At 44.2% G+C, this 21,016-nt stretch overlaps 1 protein-coding gene across 2 annotated transcripts in view; it reads right to left on the minus strand.

The window, feature by feature from the left end:
• LOC119973428 (lysine-specific demethylase RSBN1L-like) overlaps positions 1-21,016 on the minus strand; it is a 70,506-nt gene that overhangs the window by 9,901 nt on the left and 39,589 nt on the right. For both annotated transcript variants that reach the window (XM_038811530.1, XM_038811531.1), the window contains 2 exons: positions 8,308-8,445; positions 6,098-6,240 (listed from right to left, as the gene is read on the minus strand). In XM_038811530.1, the coding sequence (XP_038667458.1) occupies positions 6,098-6,240; positions 8,308-8,445 (281 nt within the window). The remainder of the gene's footprint in view (positions 1-6,097; positions 6,241-8,307; positions 8,446-21,016) is intronic.

Here is a 21,016-nt window from a genome sequence, read left to right on the forward strand (position 1 = left end):
ATTTCATTGTGGACCTGCTAGATAATTTCCAGCACAGAATATACAGAGCTCACTATTCAACCAAAATCCTGACATCTTGGATCACTTGTATTACAACCCAAGAGCATTCCATTGCTTCAACGAGATATGCAGACATTTCTGGGAGTCAGCACTCTCCAACATTTTGCCTCTCCAAGAAAGAGGAACGGTGAAAGTGCCATAGAAGCATATAATACCTAGAGTGCAGGAGGAGGTCATTTGGCCACCGAGTTGCACCCACCCTTGGCCTACCCTATTCCCGCAACCCCTCCTAACCTGAACATCTTTGGACACTAAGGGGTAATTTGCATCGCCAATCCACCAATCTGCACATTTTGGACTGTGGGAGGAAACTGGAGCACCCAGAGGAAACCCATGCAGACATAGGGAGAAAGTGCAAACTCCATACAGATAGTCACCCAAGATTGGAATTGAACCCAGGTCCCTGGCGCAGTGAGGCAGCAGTGCTAACCACTCTGCCACCATGCTGCCATGATTCAATTTCTTTATCTCATAGTTTTCTAGTGAGATGCCTGGTAAAAGACATGTCGTATTCCTAACTTTAAACATGTACTGTATTTAATTAAAAATGGACACTGATGAACTGTTACGATGGTCGTCAAGAGATCAGGTGACCCTTGCAACTATCAAAGCTTTGAGTTGAATCATACTAGATGGGGTTCTCCCCTTTGAATGAAAATACCTAGACAACACTCCTTTGTGGAATTTATGCCTACCGTGATTTTTTTGTTTTGTTTTTTTTTTAATTTAGACTACCCAATTATTTTCCCCAATTAAGGGGCAATTTAGCGTGGCCAATCCACCTAACTGGCACATCTTTGGTTTGTGGGGATGTAACCCACGCAGACATGGGGAGAATGTGCAAACTCCACATGGACAGTGACCCAGGGCCGGGATTCGAACCCGGATCCTCAGCGCCGTAGGTAGCAATGCTAACCACTGTGCCACCGTGCTGCCCTTTGCCTACCGTTGTTTAAAGATTACTCCAATGTACAGTCAATGGATTCCTAGACTGTCTACAGGTTTGCAACGTAACAAAGGAAAGCTGATGAGGTCAGTGTGAAAGAACACATCTCTGTACCTTGTATTGTACCACATGGCTGAAACGGATTGTCTGATGCTGAAAACATTTTATCCCAAAATTCAGAAGTGACCTGGATCTAGTCTGCAGAATAACACCAACAAGACAAAAGGTGCAGAGAAAATCTGTGCATCTTTGCTGTTTTGGTATCATGAGGCTTTTATTAAGTTTTGGATAAAAAAGTTCCCAGATTACAAAGCTCAGAGTTCACTTGGAAAGAAATTGGATCTCCTGATACAATAGCCATCAGTGCCTGCCTTCTGAGCCTGAACATTCTTCTCTTTGAAGTAATCCTTTTTTTGTTAAATTTTGACTACTGAATTCTTTCCCCCCCCCCAATTAAGGGGCAATTTAGCACGGCCAATCCACCCTTGTTGGTGGCCCTCAAAAGAGTGGCCAATGCACTTACCCTGCACATCTTTGGGTTGTGCAGATAGGGGACAATGTACAAACTCCACATGGACAGTGATCCAGGACTGGGGTCGAACCCAGGCCCTTGGTGCCATGAGGCAGCAGTGCTAACTGGGTGGCACAGTAGCACAGTGGTTAGAACTGTTGCTTCACAGCGCCAGGGATCAGGGCTTGATTCCAGGCTTGGGTCACTGTTTGTGTGGAGCCTGCATGTTCTTGCTGTGTCTGCGTGGGTTTCCTCCAGGTGCTCTGGTTTCTTCCCACAGAGTCCCAAAAGACATGCTTGTTAAGTGATTTTGACATTCTGAATTCTCCCTCAGTGTCCCCGAACAGGCGCCGGAGTGTGGTGACTAGGGGATTTTCCCAGTAACTTCATTGCAGTGTTAATGTAAACCTACTTGTGACACCAATAAAGATTATTATTACCACTGCGCCATCATCCCGCCTCCCCTTTGAAGTAACCCTGATATCCAACCCACAGCCATCAGAAAGTACCTGAACTGTATTCAAGAATGGACAAAGCTTCCTACTTCAGACGACTTGCAAAGACACAGGAACAGTTAACAGTCTTTTGATTTCTACTTGTAGAAGTGCACTGTCTTCTTTAATTGTATCTTTCTTGAGTATACGGTGTGTGACTCAAAGAACAAAAGAAAATTACAGTACAGGAACAGGCTCTTCAGCTCTCCAAGCCTTCACCGACCATGCTGCCCATCTGAACGAAAAAAACCCTCCCTTCCGGGGACCATATCCTTCTACTCCCATCCTATTCATGTATTTGTCAATACGCCGCTTAAAAGTCATTATCGTATCTGCTTCCAGTGGGTTCCAGGCTCCCACCCCACCCTCTGTGTAAAAAAACTTGCCTCATGCTTCTTCTTTAAACCTTGCCCCTCGCACCTTAAACCTATGCCCCAAGTAATTCACTATTCCACCCTGGGAAAAGCTTCTGACTATCCACTCTATCCATGCTCCTTATAAGCTTGTAGACTTCTATCAGGTCGCCCCTCAACCTTCGTCGTTCCAGTGAGAACAAACCAAGTTTCTCCAACCTCTCCCCATCGCTAATGCCCTCCATAGCAGGCAACATCCTGGTAAATCTTTTCTGTACCCTCTCCAAAGCCTCCACATCCTTCTGGTAGTGTGGCTACCAGAATTGAACACTATATTTCAAGTGCGGTCTAGCTAAGGTTCTATAAAGCTGCAATGATGTGCCAATTTCTAAACTCAATGCACAGCCGATGAAGGTAAGCATGCCTTCTTGACTACCTTCTCCACCTGCGTTGCCACTTTCAGTAACCCGTGCACCTGTACAGCCAGATTCCTCTGCCGATAAATACTCTTAAGGGTTCGGCAATTTACTGTATATTTCCCATCTGTATTGGACCTTCCAAAATGCATTACCTCACATTTGTCCGGAATAAACTCCATCTGTCATCTCTCTGCCCAAGTCTCCAACCGGTCAGTCCTCATCGCCATCCACAATTCCACCAACCTTTGTGTTGTCCATAAACTTACTCATCAAACCAGTTACCTTGTCCTCCAAATCATTTATATATATATTATAAATGAAGGTCCCAGCACTGATCCCTAAGTAACACCACTAGTTACAGCCCTCCATTCAGAAACGCACCGTTCCACTGCTACTCTCTGTCTTCTATGACTGAGCCAGTTCTGTGTCCATCTTGCCAGCGCACCTCTGATCCCGTGTGACTTCATCTTATGTACCAGTCTGCTATGAGGAACCTTGTCAAAGGCCTTACTGAAGTCTATGTAGACAACATCCACTGCCCTACCATCATTAATCATCTTCGTACTTCCTCGCAAAAACTTGATCAAGTTAGTGAGACACGACCTCCCCTTCACAAAACCATGCTGGCCTCTCGCTAATACGTCCACTTATTTCCAAGTGGGAGTAAATCCTGTCTCGAAGAATCCTCTCCAATAATTTCCCTACCATTGACGCAAGGCTCACCGGCCTGTAATTACCTGGATTATCCTTGCTACCCTTCTTAAACAAAGGAACAACATTAGCTATTCTCCAATCCTCTGGGACCTCACCTGTAGCCAGTGATTTCCTGCCTTGCCTCTCACAATATTCTGGGGTATGTCCCATCAGGCCCTGGGGAATATCCCATCAGGCCCTGGGGACTCATCTACCCTAATATTTTTCAAGACCACCAATACTTCCTCTTTTTTTGATCTCAACATCTTGTGTGCATGTGTGTGAACAAAGTGATTAAACCTACCAAAGTCTGCTGCTGGTACTTTTAAACTTGATCACATACTAACTGGTGAGGGTTAGGATGGTGGTTAGAAACACACATATTTACCTGAAAAAATGAACATCATGGATTACGGACAGAGGGAAAGGGAACTGAGGAACTTGGGCAGTCTTTCCTCCCTATCCGTAACACTAACAATACAGACTTACAACATGTTCTATTCTGTGATATCAGGCCCTATTGACTCAGTGGCTGTGTCATACTGTTTTATCATGCTCCTGTGAAGCATGTTGGGCTGTGTCATTACGTAAAAGACATTATAATAGTTGTTGTGGTACGAAGAAAAGATGCTGAATATTCCTTCTCTTTTCTTTCCCAAAGGTGGGTTGGTAGAGTCCATTTTGTTTTCTATGCAAACTACATATCTCTCCTCCCTTTCCATTATAGTTAAAAGGATAAAAACCATTATAGTTTTTGTTCCATCTGTCTTCTGCCAGCCATCATTACCAACACTCCCAGGATTGCCTTGTAATAGGTCCACGTTAGCAACTAGAAATGGAGGGAAAAGGCTGACTAGAACCCTTTTTCCCCTGGACCATTTATTTTTAAATAGACTTTAAAGCAGCTGACATTTGGAGTTTTTCTGTCCCTTTACAGTTTCTCTGGGTGCAGCAGTGCCATTCAACATTCTTCAGCAGCACTGACAGGCTCTCTTGGTGCTGGAATCTTATTCAGAGCCATGGCCGACATGATAGGTTTGAAGGAGAGTCTTGAAGGACAGTCATCGCCAGAACATAGCTACAAAAAGGAAAATTCATCCCAAGGTGCCCAATGCGTTATTGGGCCATAATTGCTGAGCGAGTGGCAATTGGGTCAGATTGCGACTCTGCTTGAAAGCTCTTACCTGAAAATGCAGCCAATCTTATATTGCCCGACCTTCTGATTCAGGCCAGGCAAGATCTGGGCAGTGCAGCATGTCTCCAGGGCCTAGCGTTGAGGGCTGTAGATTCAGAAAGAATGTTCCCGATGCTGGAGGAGTTCAGAATAGGGGTCATATTTTGAGGATAAGGGGTAAACCTTTTAGGATGGAGGTGACGAGAAATGTCTTCACCCAGAAAGTGGTGAATCGGTGGAATTCACTTTTTTTTTTCTTTTTAAAATAAATTTAGAGTACCCAATTAATTTTTTGCAATTAAGGGGAAATTTAGCATGGCCATCCACTACCCAGCACATCTTGGGGTTGTGGGGGCAAAACCCACGCAAACAGGGACAGAATGTGCAAACTCCACACAGACAGTGACCCAGAGCTGAGATCAAGCCTGGGACCTCGGCACCTTGAAGCAGCAGTGCTAACCACTGGGCCACTGTGCTGCCCTTAATCTGTGGAATTCACTGCCACAGAAAGTAGCTGCGGGTTATGTTCTTGGGGCTAAAGGGATATTTCTACTAGATTCATATATTTCTCATAGTGGTCAGAATCATTAAGTTTTTCGCTACCAATCTCTAATGCTTAGGATTTTTGCGATGTTGCTTGCTGACCATCTCTCAACGCCTTTCGAACAGCATTTACAGATTAAACTTTATTTTAGATCAAGCAGTATCTTTTATGTTGCTTTGCATTTTGTATTGACCAATTCCAGCTGTATAATTTTAAAGATCAATGACAAGAAGTGTCCAATACAGAAAATCAACAGTGCATTTTCCATGTTCAGTTTTGGACAACATCTTAATAAAAAAGTGACAAGTTCAATCTCAAGTGCAAAGAAAATGAATGGTGTGGGAGGATTAGAGATGCTACATAATCTTCAAAGGAATGAGATAACAAATTATAAGAAATAGAGTAGATAAGGTAAATATACAAAATTACTTCAAAGATATTACAACCGAGGACAAATTTGAATTGGTGAAGAAAATATATAGGATATTATTAAAAATTTCTTTGTGATAAATATTTAGAGCAATACCTGGCAGGTAAGCAGTCAAAAAGATTCAGATCTCTCAAAATACAATTGGGATGTCTAAATGTCAAAGTTAACTCATTAAAATAATAAAATTCAATGGAACAAAGCAGCATTTTCTCTGGTCATAAATGCATTATCAGAATGTGTTCTACTGTAAAGCAGTTTGGACATTTGCCCCATTAGATCTGTAATATGTATTAGGTTTTCTGTTAATCCAAGCTGGAGGAAAATTGGACATTTGATAATTTTGTAGGCATACAAGGAGTATACAGCTTGTTCCTGTGCCTAGCAACTGAAGTGCAGATGAGTAGTGGAAGTTTAATTGCTGGGAGCCAATAAAGAAAGTTTAGCAAACACAATAGACAAGACATTGAACCTACCGTCTTCGTTTAAAAGGTGATTTTGGCATGTCTGCTATTGGGATCACCTGCTCTCCTGGACGAACCCACATAATAGGGCCATCATCACTTTCCTTACGGCACTTGAGTTTGAGACTAGAAAGTGATCCCCACGGTAATGTACGCTATTGGCAGAAAAAATAGTAAGATTTAAATCTATTTTTAGCTAGTTGTTTGCACGCAGGCTCTTCAAAATCTATCTAATTCAGCAGACCGACAAGATCAACCAAATTCCTTCAGATGTCCTTCAATATAAAATTATAATTCAGTATTACATGGAAATTCATCTTATTAAAAGAATGAATCCACAATTCAAACACCAAAACTAATACATGAAATGTTGGGAAGACCAGAAAAAAAATGTAAGATCTTTTCGCACTGCAAGGGGAGTGCATTTGTGCTATTCTTGAGATGGGGAACCAAGGATTGTTGTTTTTTTAAGGTAGTGGTTTACAGGTGTAAATTCATCTTCAGGTGGTGATTTACAGTTGTAAATTCAAAGTAAAAGAATTCAGGTTTTCTTGAAGTAATAACCAATGTGTGTTATGAGTTTCATGGAAATCAAAACATTTTAAACCGTTTAGAACTTTTGTGCACTTTTCAACCATGCTTGCATTATTCTAAATTCAGGTATTTCGGCAATGATTACAAAGAGCCAATAACTTCATTACACATGCATGGCTCAAGCTCTCATTATTCCAACTTTGCAAATTAATCTACTGCTATGTTACAGATTGGTTAAATAGCCAATTTTAAGTACTTGGGAAAATACTGAGTGCACATTATTTTGACATTTAGATAAAGATTAGTAATTAGTTGGAAAACAACGGCAGACATCGAACACCCCCATATTGACTAATTAAAATTGCAAAAGGTATTATTTCCCATTTTCAGTTGTTACATAGTGGATATTTTGCAACCCAATCTTCTCTTCCTGTCCCCAACCCATTGGGTGATTATACCTGCTTTTCAACTAAGCAATCAACTATCTATCCCCCCAAAAGAGTATTGGCTAAACTACATTAAGTTTTATGTTCATGTTATCTGGTTGCTGATATAAAACGTATCTTTGACCCTACCCGAGTAGCCATTTACTCGGACCAAAATTGAATATTGACCCAACCCACCTGTGCACGTGTGTGTGATAGACACACATTTTCTGTTTCATAAAATGATGGTTTGCGCCACGGTGGGCAACTCTATTAAGCAAAGTCTGGTGTGGCGCAAGAGCCACTCTGACATGGCAGTCTATGCCGAATTTGCTGCAGTATAGTCAGTGAGCTAAGAAGGTGCAGTTGTTTCTCTGGGCCTTCTTTTTGGTCAACTAATTTCCCAATGCCCTTCCAAACAGTCAGCCTCCAATCTCTCAAATCGTACGATCCGAAATCTGGCCAGCACCGGTTGTCTAAAATTGTTTTTCAGCACATCTGCAACTACAAGTCTAGCCACTTGTGGCACTGCAGCCTGGTGCTGGACATCAACAAGGCTGACATTCAAAATCAGTTTAAAACAAAGTTAGGCAAATAAAGCAATTTGTTTAAATAATCAGATTCTCAAACAACAGGAATGTTTTTTTAAAAAAATGTCTGCAACTCCAAAAAGTATCCCTGCAAGTCCATCAGGGGTTGTAACTTACTGTTTGGGAACTGGCTGTGTAAGGTCCATTTGGATGCAAGATGGATGACAAAAGCTACCACATTGGACTGCTTTTTTTCCAATTAAGGGGCAATTTAGCATGTTCAATCCAGCTACCTTGCACATCTTTGGGTTGTGGGGGAGAAACCCACCCAAACACGGGGAGAATGTGCAAACTCCACACGGACAGTGACCCAGAGCCGGGATCGAACCTGGGACCTCGGCGCCGTGACACATAACTGTTGATAATTCACCTTCCCGTATTTTCCCCGCTTGACAGTCACGACGCCCCCTGCCATTTTTAATACTCATCTGTTTGCAGCAGTGCTTTGGAGCAGAGCCAAGGCTCAGTTTGGTTTAAATTTTTATTACTGCTTTATCACGTTTCATCACAGCTACTCATGCTCCTAGTTTGTGTATACGCATTCCAAAATCCATACATGCCTTGATCTCAAGCATTTTTGATTTGTAAGGTTCCAGTGTATATCAGTTCCTCAGCTTAAACAATACTAAATGATCAACAATATTTGTAAGTTCCATTGACTAAAAATACTTGCTTTTAAAAAAGGAGATTCTTCCAATCGGTCAAGGAACTCTGGAAAATAGTCTCCAACTTCTTCATCAACAGCTCCTACCAAGCTGATTTGTCGCATTGGGCCAGCCCTGTATGTACCATGTGAATATGTTCGTCTCACCTATTGCCAGATTAGAAAAAAAAAGTTAAGCAAATGTACAACTGCCATATTATCTGGTAACAAACAAAATATTGAATATTGTTAGATAATATGGAACAGAAGTTTATTTATAAATCCTCAAATGTCTGTGGTGAGACCTATTTCCATTTGCTATCAGCATTATGACCAGATGCAGATTGGACCTTAATTACCAACAGTGTGTCTAAATCACAATCTCAAACAAGCACTGATCAGAAATATTGGGCCACCAAGTGCTATGTCAGGGCATTCAAGGATGTCTGCCATTAGTTAGATTTAGCTTTGTACATTTGGTTCTTTAAATAAATGCATGGCAAGTTGCTTAAAAAGTGTGAGCTGACAACAGTGCGTGGGGGAAGCTGGGCACTTGGGACCTGAATGAACAGGGCAATCAACTGTTTATCCCCTTCACCAGAATGAAGGATTATGAAATTAACAGCATAAGAAAGGAGAAAGAATTGCCGCTTTGAAAGGGAGAATGTAATATCAAATCAGGTACAGAAAAAGATCGGATTGAGAGAAAATAATCAAAGGAATGAGCGTACATTTGAATGGTGAGCAGACTGAAAGATGCCATTTTTACAAAGCTTAATGGATTTGAACATTTAGCCTCAACTTCCCTTGGGAAAAGTTGCTGACGTACTTACACATAAATAACAGACAGCATTATTAATCTCATTGCTACCGTGGCAGCAAATCAAGGACTTAAAAAAAATAACCAGAGTCTTGATAAACCAAGACTCCAGGAATTCATGAGTTCTTGTGACGACTCACCAGAGCCCAGTAACAAATCTCCTCACATTGCTAATAAGGCAAACACTTCCAGAACATCTGGGTTGAGGTTTTAAATATTGACAATTTTGCATACTACTCCATTTACATTTCAGTACATTTATAACCTCCTGAAATGAATATTTATCAGTACAATCGTCTAATACATCAGGTCAGTTTATACATTGTTCACCAGGTCTTCTCACTGCCTTACAATAGATCCAAAAGGGTGCTGCACGGTGGCACAGAGGTCAGCACTGCTGCCTCACAGTGGGCTAAGATAGCTGGCTTGTAATGCAGAACAAGGCAGCAGCGCTGGTTCAATTCCCGTAGCAGCCGCCCCGAACAGGCGCCGGAATGTGGTCACTAGGGGCTTTTCACAGTAACTTCACTGAAGCCTACTTGTGACAATAAGCAATTATTATTATTATTATCATGGCATCGAGGACCAAGGTTCAAACCCGGCCCTGGGTCACTGTCTATATGGAGTTTACACATCCTCTCAGCGTCTGCCTGGGTCTCACCCCACAACCCAAAGATCTGCAGGGTACGTGGATTGGCCACGCTAATTTGCTCCTCAATTGGAAAATAATAATTGGGTACTCTAAATTTTAAAAAACACAGTAGAACCACAAGAAATACAGTGGGCGACATGGTAGCACAACATTGCTGCCCCACAGCGCCAGGGACCAGGGCTCGATTCCGAGCTTGGGTACAAACTCCACACTCCCTGGGCGGGATTCTCCCAGCCCTGGGCTGGGCCGGAGAATCCCCCCCTGAACGTGCCACGCCGCCCCTAAGCCAGCACGCGATTCTCCGCAGAGGGGCGAATCGGCGCCACTACAGTTGGCGTGAAGCCGGTCGCAGGCCGCTCTACGCAGCCGGCCCGCCAATTCACCAGCCCGGATGGGCCGATCGGCCGTAAGAAAAGAACCGAGTCCCACTGGCGCCATTCTAATCTGCTCTGGGCCGGCGGGACCTCAGCGTAGAAGAGATCCCGCAGCACACAGTTCGCGCCGGGATCGGCAGCTGGAGCGGTACAAACCGCTCCAGCGCCGTGCTGGTCCCCTGGAGGGGCCAGAATTAGTCCTGGGAGTGGCCCGTTCACACCGTCGCATTTTACGCCGGCGTGGACACTCTGCGCGGGATTGGAGAATCCTAACCCCCCCCCCCCCCGGTGTCTGCATGGGTTCCCTCCAGGTGCTCTGGTTTGCTCACACAGTCCAAAGATGTGCAGGTTAGATGGACTGGCCAAGCTACATTTAGTATCCAACAGTTAGTTGAGGTTACAAGGAGTGGGGTGCTCTTTCAGAGGGTCAATACAGACTCGATGGGCCTCCTTCTGCACTGTAGGGATTCCATGAAATTCTATGAATTCACAAATCATACAGCAATTAATTATAACTTGGCAATTAAAAAAGTGCCTTTTGTACAGCAGATCCATTTCCCATCTGCAGAGTTCTTCCTCCACCTGATCCCTTCCTCAGGCCTCTTACTCCCTTTAGATCTTGTTGACAAATGCAGGTTCTGTTTTCACGAACTGAATTTTCAGCACTCTGTACTCTCAGGTCCAACCCCAACTGTCATCAAACCTGTTTATAAAGGTGCTGTTGCCATTTGGTGTCCTGGCCTCTAACAGAGGGCAGAGGCTAACTTTTTGACACTAATCTTCTACCTTCCCCTGGATCATGACCTACAACCCTGAACATCCTGCTTCTGCCTCCTTTTCCAGATCCATTGGTGTGCCCTTGTAGATCCATCGTTTCAGCCTGTTCATGTCCCTGGTGGTTTCGTACTACCCCCCCCCCCCCCCGTCCAATCTCTTCTCACATAGAGCATGACATTTGTCATGTCCTTTATTACTTGACCAATTTCCTGACCCAACTAGTGGGAAGCACGGTGGCACAGTGCCAAGGACCCAGGTTTAATTCTGATCTCGGGTGTGTGGAGTTTGCACATTCTTCCGGTGTCTACTTGGTTTCCCTCGGGTGCTCCAGTTTCCTCCCAACTCAAAAGATGTGCAGGTTAGGTGAATTGGCAATGCTAAATTTCCCCGAGGTGGGGTTACGGGGATAGGATGCTCTTTCAGCAGGTTGGTGCATACTCAATGGGCCGAATGACCTCCTTCAGCACTGTAGGGATTCTGTGGTTCCATGGTCTCCTTTTCACATGGATATCTAATCACTCTATACCTCCAGTCTCCAACATGAGAGTATGAGAGCTCCCTGCTTCTCCCTAGAATGGAGTTGCAACTAGTCTCCATTCACCACCACCCTCCCCACCTGGTTGAGCTTGTTCGCGTATTGAACATCTTCTCTTTTAAGTCCACTCATTTCCTTCAAATAAAAGGTGCTGTGATGGGAACCCGTATTAGTCTCAGTTATGCATGACGATTTTTTATAGAATACGTGAAACATTCTTTATTCTACCTACCCAGATCCCACCCTCGCCTCTTTTCTCTGTGCATTGATGACTGTAATGATGCAGTTCCCTGCCCTCACCCTGAACTAGAAGATTTCATTGAAAGATTCTGAGGAATGAAGCCGGTCAGGTGGTTGATATGTTGGTGGGAGAGCATTTTAGTTATAATGACCACAACATGTTACAATTCAAGTCTGTTATGGACAAAGAAATAAGTTGCAAAAAAGAAAAAGGTTTTGTTTGGGGAGAGTTGATTTTAATAACATACGGCAGGATTTGGCCACGGTTGACTGGATAGTGTTATCTGTGGAAAATCTACAGAAGAGCAGTTGAGGGGGTGGGGTGGGGGGTGGCAAAGAGAGGAGGAGAGAGAGAGTACACAGAGAGAGGAGAGTACCAGCATGTTCCCTCTAGTGTGGGCACATTGTATTCTTCTCTTTGAAGTTAAGGTATTTTTTGAGTCATCGGTTAGCTGAGGTCTGTATAAAAGACAGACAGACAGCGCACACAGTAAGCGAGCACTTTTCCAGGAGACTCATCCAGAGTGAGACTCATCCAGAGTGGGGGATTGAAACTTGGTAATTTGGTGCAGTGAGGTAATTCGGTGCAGAGTGTGAGGAGGTGCTTTTTAACCCTGGTAAGTGACTGGTAAGTAGTCTTTTTCTTTTCATTGTCTAATTTATTTATTTTTATTTTGAAATTCTAGTTGTTTAAGTTTACCACGGGTTTAAGACATGGCAGGAGATCCCAGACCCGTGTCATGCTCCTCGTGTGCGATGTGGGAGCTCAGGGACACGTCCACTGTCCCTGGCTCCTTCACGTGCAAGAAGTGTGTTCAGTTGCAGCTCTTGTTAGACCGCTTGACGGCTCTGGAGCTGCGGATGGACTCACTTTGGAGCATCCGCGATGCTGAGGAGGTCGTGGATAGCACGTTTAGCGAGTTGGTCACACCGCAGGTGAAGGTTACTGAGGGAGATAGAAAATGGGTGACCAAAAGAAAGAGCAAGAGTAGGAAGGCAGGGGCAGCACGGTGGCCTAGTGGTTAGCACAACCGCCTCACGGCGCTGAGGTCCCAGGTTCGATCCCGGCTCTGGGTCACTGTCCGTGTGGAGTTTGCACATTCTCCCCGTGTCTGCGTGGGTTTCGCCCCCACAACCCAAAAATGTGCAGAGTAGGTGGATTGGCCACGCTAAATTGCCCCTTAATTGGAAAAAATAATTGGGTAATCTAAATTTATTTTAAAAAAAAAGAGTAGGAAGGCAGTGCAGGTGTCCCCTGCGGTCATCTCCCTGCAAAACAGATATACCGCTTTGGATACTGTTGAGGGAGATGGCTCACCAGGGGAAGGCAGCAGCAGCCAGGTTCATGGCACCGTGGCTGGCTCTGCTGCACAGCAGGGCAGGAAGAAAAATGGCAGGGCTATAGTGATAGGGGACTCGATCGTAAGGGGAATAGACAGGCGGTTCTGTGGACGCAATCGAGACTCCAGGATGGTATGTTGCCTCCCTGGTGCAAGGGTCAAGGATGTCTCGGAGCGGCTGCAGGACATTCTGGGGGGGGGGGGGGGGGGGGGGGGGGGAGGAGTGAACAGCCAGCTGTCGTGGTGCACATAGGCACCAACGATATAGGTAAAAAACAGGATGAGGTCCTACAAGCGGAATTCAGGGAGTTAGGAGTTAAACTAAAAAGTAGGACCTGAAAGGTAGTAATCTCAGGATTGCTACCAGTGCCACGAGCTAGTCAGAGTAGGAATGTCAGGATAGATAGGATGAATGCGTGGCTCGAGAGATGGTGCAAGAGGGAGGGATTCAAATTCCTGGGGCATTGGGACCGGTTCTGGGGGAGGTGGGACCAGTACAAACCGGACGGTCTGCACCTGGGCAGGACTGGAACCGATGTCCTGGGGGGGGGGGGGGGGGGGGGGGGGGGGGGGTTTCTAGAGCTGTTGGGGGAGGGTTTAAACTAATGTGGCAGGGGGATGGGAACCGATGCAGGAAGTTGGAAGGTAGTAAAACAGGGACAGAAGCAAAAGGAAGTAAGGGGAAAAATGCAAGGCAGAGAAGACATAGTCAGAAATCTAAAAGGGCGACAGTACAAGGTACAGTGACTGAGGGGAGCACAGTGAATAGGCCCAGTAATAACAAAAGGAATAAAACTGGCCATTACTGAAACATGGTTAAAGGATGGTCACGACTGGGAGTTAAATATCCGAGGGTATCAAACTATTCGGAAGGACAGAGTGGATGGTAAGGGAGGTGGTGTTGCTCTGTTATTTAAGGATGACATCCGGGCAATAGTAAGGGATGACATCGGTGCTATGGAGGATAAGGTTGAATCCATTTGGGTGGAAATCAGGAATAGTAAGGCGAAAAAGTCACTGATAGGAGTAGTCTATCGGCCACCAAATAGTAACGATATGGTGGGGCAGGCAATAAACAAAGAAATAACTGATGCATGTAGAAATGGTACAGCAGTTATCATGGGGGATTTTAATCTACATGTCGATTGGTTTAACCAGGTCGGTCAAGGCAACCTCGAGGAGGAGTTTATAGAATGTATCCGCGATAGTTTCCTAGAACAGTATGTAATGGAACCTATGAGGGAACAAGCGGTCCTAGATCTTGTCCTGTGTAATGAGACAGGATTGATTCATGATCTCATAGTTAGGGATCCTCTCGGAAGGAGCGGTCACAATATGGTGGAATTTAAAATACAGATGGAGGGTGAGAAAGTAAATTCAAATACTAGTGTTTTGTGTTTAAACAAAGGAGATTACAAGGGGATGAGAGAAGAACTAGCTAAGGTAGACTGGGAGCTAAGACTTTATGGTGGAACAGTTGAGGAACAGTGGAGAACCTTCCAAGCGATTTTTCACAGTGCTCAGCAAAGGTTTATACCAACAAAAAGGAAGGACGGAAGAAAGAGGGAAAATCGACCGTGGATATCTAAGGAAATAAGGGAGAGTATCAAATTGAAGGAAAAAGCATATAAAGTGGCAAAGATTGCTGGGAGATTAGAGGACTGGGAAATCTTTAGGGGGCAACAGAAAGCTACTAAAAAAGCTATAAAGAAGAGTAAGATAGAGTATGAGAGTAAACTTGCTCAGAATATAAAAACAGACAGTAAAAGTTTTTACAAATATATAAGACAAAAAAGAGTGGCTAAGGTAAATATTGGTCCTTTAGAGGATGAGAAGGGAGTTTTAATAATGGGAGATGAGGAAATGGCTGAGGAACTGAACAGGTTTTTTGTGTCGGTCTTCACAGTGGAAGACACAAAAAACATGCCAGCGACTGATAGAAATGAGGCTATGACAGGTGAGGACCTTGAGAGGATTGTTATCACTAAGGAGGGAGTGATGGGCAAGCTAATGGGGCTAAAGGTAGACAAGTCTCCTGGCCCTGATGGAATGCATCCCAGAGTGCTAAAAGAGATGGCTAGGGAAATTGCAGATGCACTAGTGATAATTTACCGAAATTCACTAGACTCTGGGGTGGTCCCGGTGGATTGGAAATTAGCAAACGTGACACCACTGTTTAAAAAAGGAGGTAGGCAGAAAGCAGGAAATTATAGGCCAGTGAGCTTAACTTCGGTAGTAGGGAAGGTGCTGGAATCTATCATCAAGGAAGAAATTGCGAGGCATCTGGATAGAAATTGTCCCATTGGGCAGACGCAGCATAGGTTTATAAAAAGCAGGTCATGCCTAACTAATTTAGTGGAATTTTTTGAGGACATTACCAGTGCAGTAGATAACGGGGAGCCGATGGATGTGGTATATCTGGATTTCCAGAAAGCCTTTGACAAGGTGCCACACAAAAGGTTGCTGCACAAGATAAAGATGCATGGCATTAAGGGTAAAGTAGTAGCATGGATAGAGGATTGGTTAATTAATAGAAAGCAAAGAGTTGGGATAAATGGGTGTTTCTCTGGTTGGCAATCAGTAGCTAGTGGTGTCCCTCAGGGATCCGTGTTGGGCCCACAATTGTTCACAATTTACATAGATGATTTGGAGTTGGGGACCAAGGGAAATGTGTCCAAGTTTGCAGATGACACTAAGATGAGTGGTAAAGCGAAAAGTGCAGAGGATACTGGAAGTCTGCAGAGGGATTTGGATAGGTTAAGTGAATGGGCTAGGGTCTGGCAGATGGAATACAATGTTGACAAATGTGAGGTTATCCATTTTGGTAGGAATAACAGTTAACGGGATTATTATTTAAACGATAAAATATTAAAGCATGCCGCTGTTCAGAGAGACTTGGGTGTGCTAGTGCATGAGTCACAGAAGGTTGGTTTACAAGTGCAACAGGTGATTAAGAAGGCAAATGGAATTTTGTCCTTCATTGCTAGAGGGATGGAGTTTAAGACTAGGGAGGTTATGTTGCAATTGTATAAGGTGTTAGTGCGGCCACACCTGGAGTATTGTGTTCAGTTTTGGTCTCCTTACTTGAGAAAGGACGTACTGGCGCTGGAGGGTGTGCAGAGGAGATTCACTAGGTTAATCCCAGAGCTGAAGGGGTTGGATTATGAGGAGAGGTTGAGTAGACTGGGACTGTACTTGTTGGAATTTAGAAGGATGAGGGGGGATCTTATAGAAACATTTAAAATTATGAAGGGAATAGACAGGATAGATGCGGGCAGGTTGTTTCCACTGGCGGGTGACAGCAGAACTAGGGGACATAGCCTCAAAATAAGGGGAAGTAGATTTAGGACTGAGTTTAGGAGGAACTTCTTCACCCAAAGGGTTGTGAATCTATGGAATTCCTTGCCCGGTGAAGCAGTTGAGGCTCCTTCATTACATGTTTTTAAGGTAAAGATAGATAGTTTTTTGAAGAATAAAGGGATTAAGGGTTATGGTGTTCGGGCCGGAAAGTGGAGATGAGTCCACAAAAGATCAGCCATGATCTAATTGAATGGCGGAGCAGGCTCGAGGGGCCAGATGGCCTACTCCTGCTCCTAGTTCTTATGTTCTCATGTTCTAAGTAAAAGGGAGGCTTTTAGCGAATACAAAGGGAGCAAATCAGCGGAGAAATCAGCGGTGCACAGTAAGTGCAGGATGGAGTTTTAAGAAAGCAATTTGGAAATGGAAGAGGGGATATGAGAAAGCTCTGGCTCGTAAAAGTAGGGTAAATCCCAAGATATTTGACAAATATATCAACGGGAAGAGATTAACCAGTGAAAGATTACGGCCCCCATTAGGGACCATACGGGAAATCTGTGGGTGGAGCCAGAGGACATTGGTAGGGTGTTGAACAAATACTTTGCATCTGTCTTCATCCAAGAAAATGAAGTGGTAAATATAGAACTCAGGGAGAGAGACTGTGACGTTGTTGAGCAAATTGACACAGGGAGTGACGAGATATTTAAAAAAATATATATAAATTTAGAGTAGACAATCACTTTTTCTTTTCCAATTAAGGGGCAATTTAGCATGGCCAATCCACCTAATCAGGACATCTTTGGGTTGGGGGGGTGAAACCCATGTAGACATGGGGCGAATGTCCAAACTCCAAACGGACAGTGACCCAGGGCCGGGATTCAAACCCGGGTCCTCAGCGCCGCAGTCCCTATGCTAACCACTGCGTCACATGCCGCCCTTGGGAGTGACCAGGTATTGGGGATGTTAGCAGGCTTAAAAGTTGACAAATCTCCAGGTCCGGATAAATTGTCCCCCAGAATGCTGTGGGAGGTGAGGAAGGATATTGCAGGGGTTCTGACCCAAATTTTTAATTCCTCTCTGGCCTCAGGAGAGGTGCCAAAGGACAGGAGAACAGCTAATGATGTTCCACTATTTAAGAAAGGTTGTAGAGATAAGCCAAGGAACTATAGACCAGCGAGTCTCATGTCATGGTAGAGAAAATTCTGAAGGAGAGAATCTATCTCCACTTGGAGAGGCAAGGTTTGATCAGGAATAGTCAGCACGGATTTGTCAGAGGAAGGTCATGCCTAACAAATCTGATTGCATTTTTTGAGCATGTGACCAGGTGTGTAGATGAGGGTAGTGCAGTTGATGTTGTTTATCTGGATTTGACAAGGTCCCACATGGGAGACTTATAAAGAAGGCAAATGCACATGGGATACAGGGTAACTTTAGTGATAGCAATGGATTCAAAATTGGCTTAGCTGTAGGAGACATAGGATAATGACAGATGGCTGCTTTAATGGCTGGAAGGCAGTGTCCAGGAGGTACCACAGGGATCTGTGCTGGGTCCCTTATTATTTGTCATGTACATAAACAGCATAGTTGACTCTGTGGGGGGTAGGATCAGTAAGTTTGCAGATGACACAAAGATTGGCCGGGTGGTTAACAGTGAGGTTGAGTGTCTTGGGTTACAGGAAGAAATAGATGGGGTGGGCAAATGGGCAGAAAAGTAGCAGATGGAATTTAACCATGAAAATGTGAGGTGATACATTTTGGAAGGAATAATGTGACAAGGAAGTATTAAATGAATGGCCTGACACATTTTAGAAGGAGTAATGTGACAAGGAAGTATTAAATGAATGGCCTGACATGGGGAATTCCGAGGAACAAAGCAGTGTGTTTGTCCATAGATCTCTGAAGGCAGAAAGGTAGATTAATAGGGTGATGAAAGAGGAATATGGGACACTTTCCTTTATTCATCGAGATATAGATTTAAAATGTAGGGAGGTCATATTGAAGTTGTACAGAACTTTGGTGAGGCCACAGCTGGAGTACTGCATGCAATTCTGGTCACCACATTATAAGGTAAAGTCGCCATAATCCCAGATGACCATGGGCTGCTTTCCCCTTTGAAGGTGGAGAGCTGACTGGTGGTGGTTTAACCTGAGGATCACTACACCTCAGGCAAGGGCACGGTTGAGAAGGCCTTCATGAACAAACTCAGCCAGTATGGGAATTGTACCCACGCTGCTAGCATTGTTTTGCATCCCAACCATTTGTCTAGCCCACTGAGCTAAACCAGCCCCTGAAAGGAAGGATGTGATTCAGATACAGCACGATTTCCCGCTGGTGTGATGCAAGATTGAAAGATTGTGATTCTGGTGAGCAACAGATTTAATGAGTGTCCATGAGATGGTAATGAGTGCAAATAGAGTTTACACTACTAGTCAGCGGGATTCCTGACCCCAACATCAGCAGAATTGCAACTGCTTCCACACTGGCTGGATTCCGATTTTTTTGGTTCCCACTGGATTCTCCACTTCTGCCATGAACTGGATTGGAAAATTCCACCCTGAGACAGAACAGGAGGGGCCAATTTTAACCAGATTCTCAGATAGTACAGGGAGGGACTGATTTTAACCAGATTATCATTTCCCATTATTAGGAGATATGAAGTAGAATTGCTTTTAACTGGCAGTCTGCAAGGAAAAGCAGGCTGAAAGACAAATCTTATTTTTACAATTTGAGGGTCTATTCACGAGTAATTTTACTTTCTATAATTCCTGCTAGAGATTGAGCCCATTCTTTTTTTTTTAAATATTTTTTATTGTCTTCCTTTTAAACATGTTCTTCAAAATTTACACCCACCAACAATCAACAGTAACAAATACAATGTCAATCGCCTTATCAACAACAATCCCATCAACCCCCAAACAACAACCCACATTAGTTAATATTAGCGGTCATTGGTTAATGCAATTTGAGGTTGTAAACAAGTGATGATAGCAGCTTAAGTTGCTGTGTTTAAACTTGTCTCTTTAGGGTCATTGCTCAGCTATACCCCTGTGCCAAAGTGATCCAAGATATAATGAATGAAGCCAACAGGCAAGTGTTGTTTCTGCTGATTTGCAGCTGTTTATAAATTCAAGCACCGTCCTTAAGGAGAGATCTAATTATGATGCGGAGCTCTCTCTTTAAAAAAGGGTTATTCAGTTAAATGTCTGACAGATGAACCGACCTACACTAATAAAGGCACTTAAATTTAATTTCCAGTACTGCTATAACTGATATAAACAAAAATATATTAATACAACTTTAAATATAAAAAAAACAATTACCGGATTTTCATCCCAATTTTCCCTTTTGTTGATTTAGCTTTACATAATTTAAGAGCAAGTGAAATAACTGAGGAGGAAACTAGAGAATGGGGCCAGTAACACCCAGAGGAAGAGCAGGCAGGGAGATATTGCTGAACACAGCAGGACTGGTGGTCTAAAGTAAATGCATTTGTTTCAATGCGAGAAGTATAGCAGGTAAGGGAGATGAACGCAAGAACTTGGATTAGTACTTGGAAATATGTTGCCATTAGAGACTTGGTTGAGGGAGGGACAGGCCTGGCAGCTAAACGTTCCAGGAATTAGATGTTTCAGGTGGGATAGAGGAGGGTATAAAAGGGGTGCGGGAGCTGCACTACTGGTTAAGGAGAATATCACACCTGTACTGTGGGAGGACACCTCAGTGGGCCCATACAGCAAGGCATTATGGGTAGAGTTCAGGAATAGGAAGGGTACAATGTTGGAGGTTTACAACAGGTCTCCCAACAGCCTGCGTGAGATAGAGGAGCAGATACGTAGGCAGATTTTGGAAAGGTGTAAAAGCAACAGGGCTGCTCTGGTGGGTGATTTTAACTTCCCCTATATGTTTTTTTAAATTTAGAGTACCTAATTAAATTTTTCCCCCAATTAAGGGCAGTTTAGCGTAGCCAATCCACCTAGTCTGGACAGCTTTGGGTTGTGGGGGCGAAACCCACGCAAACACGAGGAGAATATGCAAACTCCACACGGACAGCGAGCCAGTGCCGGGATCGAACCTGGGATCCTGGCGCCGTTAGGCAGCAATGCTAACCACTGCGCCATCGTGCTGCCATTACTTAGAGAGATTGATTACCTCATTCATATGGGATGGGAAGGTGGCCAGAATTAGAAAGGTGCTACTACAGAGAGGAAGGCAGGCAGAGGGTTTGGGTCTTCCGAACCCAATGTATTATTACTGGGCGGCGAATGTGGAGAAGGTATGGAGGTGGGTCAGCGGGATTGACTCCCAATAGGTCAGAATGGAGGAGATTACATATAGTACATAGAACATACAGTGCAGAAGGAGGCCATTCAGCCCATCGAGTCTGCACTGACCCACATTAAGCCCTCACTTCCACCCTATCCCCGTAACCCAATAACCCCTCCTAAACTTTTTGGACACGAAGGGCAATTTATCATGGCCAATCCACCTAACCCACACGTCTTTGGACTGTGGGAGGAAACTGGAGCACCTGGAGGAAACCCACGCAGACACGGGGAGAAGGTGCAAACTCCGCACAGACAGTGACCCAGCGGGGAAATCGAACCTGGGACCCTGGCGCTGTGGTACCGTGTTGAGAGTTTGGATAGGGGGTCGGGATTGAAGGCGCTAGCGACAGCACAGCTCTCGACGGCCCCGTAAACCACG

Source organism: Scyliorhinus canicula, chromosome 11 (genome assembly GCF_902713615.1).
Source record: "Scyliorhinus canicula chromosome 11, sScyCan1.1, whole genome shotgun sequence".
NCBI lineage: Eukaryota > Metazoa > Chordata > Chondrichthyes > Carcharhiniformes > Scyliorhinidae > Scyliorhinus > Scyliorhinus canicula.